Source organism: Chiloscyllium plagiosum, unplaced genomic scaffold (assembly GCF_037043375.1).
Source record: "Chiloscyllium plagiosum isolate Xiang-an unplaced genomic scaffold, Cpla_swu_hap1 HiC_scaffold_10, whole genome shotgun sequence".
Classification (NCBI taxonomy): domain Eukaryota; kingdom Metazoa; phylum Chordata; class Chondrichthyes; order Orectolobiformes; family Hemiscylliidae; genus Chiloscyllium; species Chiloscyllium plagiosum.
This window is the reverse complement of record NW_028270148.1, coordinates 60,509,249-60,520,387: the sequence shown is the minus strand read 5'-3', so window position 1 is coordinate 60,520,387 and position 11,139 is coordinate 60,509,249. Positions and strand designations below refer to the sequence as shown.

Here is an 11,139-nt window from a genome sequence, read left to right as displayed (position 1 = left end):
TCTACTTCATAATATATACATCTACACCATCTCATTTCATCCAAAAGCCATGTGAGCGTCAAAAGAAAGATAAGCACCCAGTCCAATTAGGGAAGAAAAGATCTGGAAAACCACTTTCTGAATTCCTTAGGTGATAGAAACCAGTTCAAAAGACCATTCCAGCTGTAATTATGTAAATAGACACTTTGCACATGGAATGCTATTCAGGTACTCTAATCACAAAACAGGCATTCTGCATGTTCTATGTTTGAGTCTATTTGCAAGTTGATTTGTATGCAAGTTGGAACACAATACAGCACAAAATAAAATAGCCATTCATGAGTATGAGGAAATGTTCACATCAGATCTTTAAAATTAATATTAATATACCTCTGGATCGCATTTCTAACTACAAGCATTCATAAGTCAGTCATTTGTAAACTGCGAATCGCCTGTATATGTGCTTGCCTTCATTTACATGAAAACTGGGCTTTCAGGAACTTAGTACACAACTGGTGCACAGCCTGTGTACATATAAGCTGCTACTGGAACACAGGTTATATAAGGTGCTCCATTGTTTCAGTGATCTTAAATGTGTAATACGAATGTTAAAGGTTGTGTTGTTGAAACTTATTAGAGTAATGTTTAAAAATTGCACTGCTGATAGAAGCCTTATCCACCAGACATAGGTGTGGTTTCATTTGGTGATAACATTGCAATGTCAATTACATGCTGGTGGATGAGATTCTCTCCTAAGACCATAATTTTATAAAATCAGTTATCATAGGCTTTGATGCAGTTAATTAAAGACCACAGTTTAATTTTAAACTTAAACATATTATACTATTTACATTCCAATGCATCTTCCATGGTTCAGTCATTTATTGGTTTCTAAAAAATATGCTTTGCTGAGATGGTGTAACAGGTAAGGACAACCATTCATGAAAGTGAAGTATGATGACAAAACTAGCCTTGAATGAAATTCTGGAAAAGGAAAGTTGACAGACTGCTGTCACACAAGCTAAGAATGCACACACACATCTGTTCTTGATCTGCACTCAGTCAATTACTCCACTGCTGAGGGGATGGCACATACGGTGGTATGTTCAATTAAAATAGCAAATGTAATGCCTTTTGATAATGTATAAACATATGAAAAGTCCTGCAAGTTTAAAATGTTTTTGCTACTTGACCATTAGAAAGAATACTAAACACATATTGGTTTTAGTGAGTTAGAGGAATTTTTATTGCTTAAAACTCAGTTCAATGCACAATAATTTAAAAATGACTTGAATACCACAGTTGAAATTTATTTATTTTTATTTCTATTTTCTTATTTATATACTTCAATTGCACAACCAATTGGCTCATATTTTTAAAATAAACATTCTCAAATGTTTTCGAAAGACAGCATAGCACCATACCTCCATGCAAGTTTTATTTTTAATTTAAGTAAGAACTATTTAACAGAGAAAACTGAAAGAAAATTCGTCCTAAGTTTACATCTCTACAGGGAAATATCATTTTGTATATTAGTGCAATCTTTCTTATGTCACTTCTTTTCAGCAAAAAGTATTGTTTGTTTTGATAGTAAAGAGAAAACCTTTTCCGTAAGCAGCAATCACGCAAGTAAAGGCATTGGGGTGAAAATGAACATTGCTAACATAATTTCAACTGGTTGTTTCAGCTGTTAGCTGGGGAGCAATGTAAGATCATGCTATTAGTATCTGGTGGTGAAATTACTGAATTCCATTTTGGAGATCTCCTTCTCATTTGAAAAGTGTGCTCTGTCAATGCGAGAGCTTGGACTTCCCACTTTGCTTAACCAATTCTTCCTGCGGAGAGAAGGAAAGAAAAAGTATACCATTATTTAAGTGAATTCCCACCCACCCCTTTATTTATACACCTCTGCTCCATTCTGTAGATATTGATGTGAGTAGGTTCAGTCCCTCGGGCTGTGCAAATGTTGATGTAACCAAATGCTGGAAATTCATAACACCAGTTGGATTAACTTGATCATATCTTCCATCTCTCTTGACTATGTAAGAGTTTCATCATGCTTTAATCTGTTCAATTTTACAAGTGAAACTAAACAATTAATACATCACACAATACATGTCAATGATGTGACAGGGACTACCGATTTGGCTTCTATACCTGAAATGTATGAACTCAATCATCCAAATCTCTGCACTTCCACAGGTTTTACTTAAGAGAATGTTCTAATTGGTCTTTGATCGAAAGTGGATGACTTCATGGTACAATTGCAACAGTTAAAAGGCTTTTGGATGGGTGTATGAATTGGAAGGGTTTAGAGGCATATGGGCTAAATTTATTGAAGATATCTGGTCAGCATGGACGAGTTGGACTGAAGGGTCTGTTTCCGCGCTGTACATCTTTAAGACATTGAATCCATCTATTTGACCTTGGGGGCATACACAATGTCATAGTGTTAATATCACTATCCAGAGCTCCAGGTTAATGTTCTGAGAAAATGGCTTTGAATCCCACCATGGCAGATGGTAAAATTTGAAGTCATTAAAAATCTAAAGTAAAACGCTAGCCTATTGGCAACCATGTAACCACTGTGAATTGTTGTTAAAAATAATGATCAGGGAAGGAAATCTGCCATCTTTACTTACATGTACCTCCTTTAGACTCTATGACTCTAAATGTTGTTGACACTTAACTACTCACCAGGCAATTAAAGTTGGGCAATAAATATTGGCCTAGCCAGAGACACCCACACACATGATCAAACAAACCAAAATTGTTAACATTTTCCTCACTAATTTAATCTGTGATTTAAGTTGAAATTGCTTTGAATGTAAAATCCTGATCCTATCTGAACAACTTTCAGTTTTTCAAATTGGGTGCCATCGCAAACTTCAATGTACAATTCTCTATTCTTCACTTAATCATCAATGTGATCAAATACTGGGGCCCAAGTACAGATCCCTGAAACATCACTTGTCACATTCTACTAATCTGAGAATGAATACTTGACTCCTATAGTTTCACTGCTACAATTGTGACCTGTCTGTATCACAACGAATGGGTGTAGGTTCGTCATTAATCAGGCTCCTGTTGCCTGTTTACTAGCCTTACCTAACTTGTCTATGAGGGTATCAATAAAAAGTTTTTAATGACTACATATCTTGCTCATAGTATTTCCTGCAAGCATTAAGGAGTTGTTTCTAGTAACCTGCCATTTTCTAATTATTGGTTTTGATTGACAAAGGGGGCTAGAAAGGTCTTGTCCAAAATTTCCCAATTGACCTTCTTGGGTTGTATGTAATGACAGATTAATATTCTCATTCTGAATGGGGTTAACAATAGCCACATAACCTGTTCCCAGCATATTTTTTGAGAGATCGATATTGGTCAGGACACTGGGGATAATCCCCAGCTCTTCTTTAAAGTAGTGATATAAGATCTTTTACATCCATTGAGCAGGCAAATGGAGCCTCCATTTACAGTTTAGTTGAAAGTTGACACCCCCAGAATTACAGTGCTCCCTTAGTACAGGCACACAATCCTTTATCCGAAACCCTCGGAACCAGCTGGTTTTCAGAATTTTTCAGATTTTAGAATAAGTGACGATTTAATGGTGAAATGTTCAAAAATCTTACTGAACAGCAGACACACCTGTGAGTATTACGGGCCCTGAGACAGAATTGATGCCTGCCAGTGCTGACGTAAAGTGGGTCAAGTGGGTGTGGAGTTGTGTTAACTGTTTGCACGCCAAACAACCTTGCTAATGAGAAAAAAATCTTCATGAAAAGAATGGATTTCGGAGCGTTTTGGATTAAGTATTGTCTACCTTTACAGCCTGGTTTTTCTGCATTCAAGCAGGGAAGTGGGACTGGGATGATGACCTTCCAGTTCAGCTAATCTGGCAGTTGGAGAAGAATTCAGTCTGGACACTCCTATAAACAAACTATTAATGAAGAAACTCAACCAGGTTTTATTTTAAGGCCAATATAATGGTGAGCTCATTAGTGCTCAATATTAGTGTCTAAACTACCCTATAACTTGTGCTGAGGACAAAATACTCTGAAGTTTGCAAAGCCACAATTTACTGTGTAATTTGCACCATCAATCTGACTTAATAGGAGCCTCACACAATAGTTTTCCACCAGTTTCAAGCATTTGCCATATTACCTATTTAATTGCCATTAAATTTGTCATTCAAATTTAGGACTGTTAACCTGACATCTTAAATACCTTCCTCATGGCAGTTCAGAAAAAGAACAACTTAAACTATGGAGTCTCATTCCTACAGGCAGCAAAATGTTAGAAATTTAAAAAATGTTAAAATAGGGTCATAGAGTCCCGACAGTATGGAAACAGGCCCTTCGGCCCAACAAGTTCACATTGACCTCCGACAAGTAACCCACCCACACCCATTCTTCTATCCTATATTTACCCCTGACTAATGCACCTAATATCCCTGAACACTGTGGGCAATTTAGCACGGCTAATTCACCTAAGTTGCAGATCTTTGGATTGTGGGAGAAAACCGGAGCACCTGGAAGAAACCCACACAGACAGGGTGGCATTGTCAGCAAACTTGAAAATTGGAGTTGGTGCAGAATTTAGCAAAATAGTGGTGTTTGTATGATGAGTACAGTAGGGGGCTGAGTGTGCAGCCTTGCAGGGCACTAGTGTTGAGGATTATAGTGGAGGAGATGTTAGTGCCTGTCCTTCCTGTCTGCAGTCTGTTGGTCAGGAAGTCGAGAATCTGATTACAAAGCGGGGAGCAGAGACCTAGGTCCTCGAGTTTGGAGATAAGTTTGCTTGGAATTATGGTGTTGAAGGTGGAGGTGTAGTCAGTAAGTAGGGGCCTGATGTATATAGCCTTGTTGCCCAGATGTTCCAGGGATGTAGGGCATGAGATGCATTACTTCAGTAAAATCTAGAGACATTAGCAGTTTACACAACAACAGCAATGCCTGCCAAACTAAGTAAATATTGTTGCATGTTCAACTTGGAAAATAGGCATGCCAGTATAGTAGAAAAAATGTCCATCAATTGCTTTCTATTTTTCTGAAGGTTTTTTTGTTTCCCATGAAGTTGGAATATGTTGTTGCATTCATGTGCTTCAAATAGTTTTTCGCTTGAGAGCTTTTCCTTTTGAAATAAAAATGAAATGTATGTGCAAATACCACTTTTCCATGCATTGCATAAACAAAAGTGTTCAAGCCAGGTCGGACAACTTAGTTGGGAATAAACATATTGCTGTAGAAATGATTTCTTTGAACTAGGAATAGTTCCCTTAATTTGTTCTCATTCATTTTTCTGAAGGTTTCCTCCCTGTTTAGTTATACATTTATTTTTTCACTTGGAGGCTGTAAATGGTGAATGTTGTTGTTTTTATTCTCCCCAATTTTCTATTGTATGTTGTGGCAGAATCATGAAAACCTAAAATTTTCAGAATTTTGAGGCTCTTTGTCTAAAGTTAGTCCAGATAGGTGGGAGAATTCCTATAGAAATTCACCCTCTCCTCTTAATGACGTTAATGGTAAATCAATTAGATAAAGGAATTTTATGGCAGTGTCTAGTCCAATACTGCCTTTAAATATTCAACAAGGCCTAAAATGAGGGGTCATCCAGACAATTTCCACAGATTCTGGCACAGAGACACATATTTGGTTGATATATTTAAATCTTTGATTTGGGGCTCCAGTGATAGCTCAGTGGAACTAATAAATAGATCTGAAATAACTCCATGAAGACCAGTATCCCATCACCAAGTCACCAGCTATTTACACCTGCATTGTACTGACTCTGCTAGCTCAGAGCTGGCTCCTAGAGTTAGCAGAACCTCTGACATTCCTGTTTATATCTGTTAGCCAGGACTCTCTGATAGCGTCAGGTTAACAGCCCCAATCAGGGAACTCATATTTTATGAGGTACACCTGCTGATCTTGTTCCAGTCACTACAGGGTCAGAAAGTCCAGGAAATAGATGATCGATTTTGATTTGAGTACCTTGATCATAATCAGGCCAGCTGATGGAAACACTAACTGCACTCAATATCCTCATCAAAGGAAGGGAAAGATAAGGTATGTTTGTTACTTCTAATTCCTAGCAAATAGTTAAAGTGGGAACAAAACCACATGTGCTGTTGCATGAGGATGAAATCAGGCTTGGATATAATAGCCTGTTAACATTTACTTGGTGAACATGAGTACTGCAGATGCTGGAGATCAGAGTCAAGATTAGAGTGGTGCTGGAAAAGCACAGCAGGTCAGGCAGTATCCAAGGAGCAGGAAAATCAATGTTTTGGGCAAAAAACAGTCGTTGACAAAGAATGCTAATTAGGGTAAAGTATTTTTAAACAATTACAAATGTCCGAGGAGTCATACATCAGGAAGAGGCTACACCTTTTCTGTCAAATTTTCAAATTTACTTTCCAGTTTGTCACCGTGTGGAACAAGCCATAGTGCATATGGATATTGATTACTTGCATAGCACGAATAATTATCTACTCTTATCAAGGAGTCTTGGTTTTTGTCCTAAAAAGACACTTCAGCCATTTAAAAATAAATATTGCCTCCCCACGAAATGAAATACAATTGTCACATCTCAATTGTCACACAGAATTGTCTAACACATAATCCAGAACACTAATTTATTTTTGTTTTAAATTCATTCATTGATCTGAGTGTCACTGGTTATGCAAGTATTTATTGCCCATCTGTAATCCTGTCAAGAAGGAGGTGGTGGTGAGCTGACCTCTTGAATGGCTGCAATTTTTGGGATGTTGGTACACCCACAATGCTTTTAGGAAGGAAGTTCCAAGACCCAGTCGCAACGAAAGAACAGTGATATTGCTTTCAATTCTGGATGGCTTAAAGGAAAATGTGCAAGTGCTGGTATTCCCATGCACCTGCTGCCCTTGTCTCCCTAGATGGTAGAGGTTGCAAGTTTGGAATAGAACAGAATCCATATAGAAAGCAGGATGCCACAATTGTGACCATCATACTTCATGCATTTCTTCCCTCACCTCTTCCACTCTCTTTCAGAACCATAATAGGATGTTTGTCATGACCTACCATCCCACTAACACCTGTATTCAATAGATCATCCACTTCCATTTCTGTCACCTCCAATGTGAAACCACCATAAAACATATCATCCTCTTGCGGCATGGTGAAGAGACCATTTTTTAATAACTCATGCTGGATCAGTACTTATTGCCCATCAATTGTCGCTCTTGAGAAGGTGGTTTTGAGCTGCCTTCTTGAACTGCCAGATTTTATTAGTTATGGTTAGATCCAAAACCCTTTAGGGAGGGAGTTCCAGGATTTTGACCAATCAAACTGGCCACGTTGTCCTGGATGGTGTCAAGCTTCTGGAATGTTGTTGGAGTCGCACTCATCCAGGCAAGCGGACAATATGCCATCACAATAATGACTTATGCCTTGTAGATGGTGGACAGTCTTTGGGGAGACAGGAGGTGAGTTATGCCATTGAATGTTAAAGGATGATGGTTAGAGTGACTCTTGTTAGAGATGGTCATTGCTTGCCACTTGTGTGAACGTTACTTGCCAATTGTCAGCCCAAACCCGGACATTGTCCATGTTTTGCTGCATTTGGGTATGGACTGCTTCGTAGATGATGCTGAACATTACATAATCATCAGCAAACATCCCCACTTCTGGTCTTATAATGAAAGGTATTTCATTGATGAAGCAACTGATGATGGTTGGGCCTGGGACACTAACCTAAGGAATCCTTGTAAGATATCCTCTCAAAGTTGAGATGGCTGACTTCCAACAGCACAAACATCTTCTCTTGTGCCTGGTATGACTGAAGCCAATGGAGAGTTTTCCCCTAGTTCCCATTGTCTCTAGTTTTGCTCATACTCCTTTCTGCTGGTTAAGTAATCCTCAAGGAGAAAGTGAGGTCTGCAGATGCTGGAGATCCAAGTTGAAACTTTATTGCTGGAACAGCACAGCAGGTCAGGCAGCATTCAGGGAACAGGAGATTCGACGTTTCGGGCACAGGCCCTTCTTCAGGAATGAGCAGAGAGTGTTCAGCAGGAGAAGATAAAAGGTAGGGAGGAGGGACTTGGAGGAGGGGCGTTGGAAATGTGATAGGTGGAAAGAGGTCAAGGTGAGGGTGATAGGTCGGAGTAGGATGGAGGCGGAGAGGTCAAGAAGAAGACTGCAGGTCAGGAAGGCGGTGCCGGGCTGGAGGGATCCGGCTGAGACAAGGTGGGGGGAGGGGGGATGAAGAAACTGGTGAAGTCCAAGTTCATCCCCTGCGGTTGGAGGGTTCCCAGTCGGAAGATAAGACGCTCCTCCTCCGACCGTCGGGTTGTTGTGGTTTGGCGGTGGATGAGTCCAATGACCTGCATATCCTCGGTGGAGTGGGAGGGGGAGTTGAAATGCTGTGCTACAGGTTGGTTGGGTTGGTTCGTCCGGGTGGCCCAGAGGTGCTCTCTGAATCGCTCCGCAAGTAGGCGGCCTGTCTCCCCAATATAGAGGAGGCCACACCGGCTGCAGCGGATGCAGTAGATGATGTGGGTGGAGGTGCAGGTGAATCTGTGGCGGATATGGAAGTTTCCTTTGGGGCCTTGGAGAGAAGTGAGGGGGGAGGTGTGGGCGCAAGTGTTGCACCTCCTGCGGTTGCAAGGGAAGGTGCCGGGAGTGGAGGTTGGGTCGGTGGGGGGTGTGGATCTGACAAGGGAGTCGCGGAGGGAGTGGTCTCTACGGAAAGCTGATAGGGGAGGGGAGGGAAATATATCCTTGGTGCTGGGGTCTGTTTGGAGGTGGCGGAAGTGACGGCGGATGATGCGCTGTACATGGAGATTGGTGGGGTGGTAGGTGAGGACCAGTGGGGTTCTGTCCTGGTGGCGGTTGGAGGGGCGGGGCTCAAGGGCGGAGGAGCGGGAAGTGGAGGAGATGCGGTGGAGGGCACCGTCGACCACGTCGGGGGGAAATTGCGGTCCTTGAAGAAGGAGGCCATCTGTGTTGTACGTATTTTGAACTGGTCCTCCTGGGAGCAGATACGGCGGAGACGAAGGAATTGGGAGAATGGGATGGCGTTTTTACAGGGGGCAGGATGGGAGGAGGTGTAGTCCAGGTAGCTGTGGGAGTCGGTTGGTTTGTAGTAGATGTCCGTGTTGATTCGGTCGCCTGAGATAGAAACAGAAAGGTCTAGGAAGGGGAGGGAGGAGTCCGAGACTGTCCAGGTGAATTTGAGGTCGGGGTGGAAGGTGTTAGTGTAGTGGATGAACTGTTCAACCTCCTCGTGGGAGCACGAGGTAGCGCCGATACAGTCATCAATGTAGCGAAGGAAAAGATGGGGGGTGGGGCCAGTGTAGTTGCGGAAGATGGATTGTTCCACATACCCTACGAAGAGGCAGGCATAGCTGGGGCCCATGCGGGTGCCCATGGCTACTCCTTTTGTTTGGAGAAAGTGGGAGGATTGGAAAGAAAAGTTGTTCAGGGTGAGGACCAGTTCGGTCAGTCGAAGGAGGGTGTCGGTGGAAGGGTACTGGGTGGTACGGCGGGAAAGGAAGAAGCGGAGTGCTTTGAGTCCTTCGTGATGGGGGATGGAGGTGTACAGGGACTGGATGTCCATGGTGAAGATGAGGCGTTGGGGACCGGGGAAGCGGAAATAGTTAGTCCAAGAACTCCCCACCTACGTTCGTGACACCACCCACGCCCTCCACCTCCTCCAGGATTTCCGCTTCCCCGGTCCCCAACGCTTTGTCTCAGCCGGATCCCTCCAGCCCGGCACCGCCTTCCTGACCTGCAGTCTTCTTCTTGACCTCTCCGCCTCCATCCTACTCCGACCTATCACCCTCACCTTGACCTCTTTCCACCTATCACATTTCCAACGCCCCTCCTCCAAGTCCCTCCTCCCTACCTTTTATCTTCTCCTGCTGAACACTCTCTGCTCATTCCTGAAGAAGGGCCTGTGCCCGAAACGTCGAATCTCCTGTTCCCTGGATGCTGCCTGACCTGCTGTGCTGTTCCAGCAATAAAGTTTCAACTTAAGTAATCCTCAATCCATGCTACTTTTAAAAACTTTTTTTTTAGATTAGATTCCCTACAGTGTGGAAACAGGCCCTTTGGCCCAACCAGTCCACACCGACCCTCCAAGGAGTAACCCATCCAGACCCATTTAACTCTGAATAATGCACCTAACACTATGGGCAATTTAGCATGGCCAATTCACCTGACCTGCACATCTTTGGACTGTGGGAGGAAACCGGAGCACCCGGAAGAAACCCACACAGACACAGGGAGAATGTGCAAACTCCACACAGACAGTCACCCGAGGCTGGAATCGAACCTGGGACCCTGGTGCTGTGAGGCTGCAGTGCTAACCACTGAGCCTAATATATTCTAGTACTTTTCCTTCTACAATCATGAGGCTAACAGGTCTGTAGTTCTATCCTTTCTCAAGTAGAAGGTTATATTCTCAACACTGAAGTGTTTTAATGAAGTTCAACATAAATTTGAGGAACAACAGCTTATCTTCCAACTGGACATTTCTCCACTTAACAATTTTAGATCATAATTACCTCCCATCTTGTTTCATTATTCTTCTCTTGTATCTTTCTAAGTTTCTTTACTGTGTCTTTGGATGGTTGTTGTTCTTCCATTCACATCACCACAACACATAACTTTTGTTTCTTTCCTTGTCCTATCACCCCTTCCTTTGGCTTTGCACTATGAAACCTTTTGTCATTCAATCTGTCTGGCCCTCCCAAGCCATCACAGACATTTCCTTTTGGTCTTTCCACACTCCATCCTTTCATGTGCTTAAAACCTGTTCAATTTCCATCTTAGCTTAGTTTTGATGCAAGTTCACAGACCTGAAACGTAACTACATTTTTCTTTCTCCATAGCTGGGAAGAGTTTCTAGCATTTTTCTATTATCCACAGTTGTATTGCCCTTGAGGGAATTATGTTACCAGGAACCAAATCAAAAACCAAACCAGCCATCAAGTCATCCTGTCCTTTTAGCAGAAGGTCAGGAGATATTCTCCTATTGCACTGTCTAAACCCAGCAGAAAGCACTAGGTGGCCACTGGTTTGCAGTGAGATACTGGTAGCAAACACTGCAGTGAAGGAACAATCACCAACACTTGGGTAGGAAGGAGTGCTGGCAAGGCATTATGGTTGAAGCACAACA

At 42.3% G+C, this 11,139-nt stretch overlaps 1 protein-coding gene across 4 annotated transcripts in view; it reads right to left on the bottom strand.

The window, feature by feature from the left end:
• Window positions 1–1,197: 1,197 nt before the first annotated feature.
• Window positions 1,198–11,139, bottom strand: part of acyp2 (acylphosphatase 2, muscle type) — a 114,484-nt gene continuing 104,542 nt past the window's right edge. For all 4 annotated transcript variants that reach the window (XM_043695951.2, XM_043695952.2, XM_043695953.2 and 1 more), the window contains one exon: window positions 1,198–1,814. In XM_043695951.2, coding sequence (XP_043551886.1) covers window positions 1,700–1,814 — 115 coding nt within the window. In that variant the 3' untranslated portion in view covers window positions 1,198–1,699. The remainder of the gene's footprint in view (window positions 1,815–11,139) is intronic.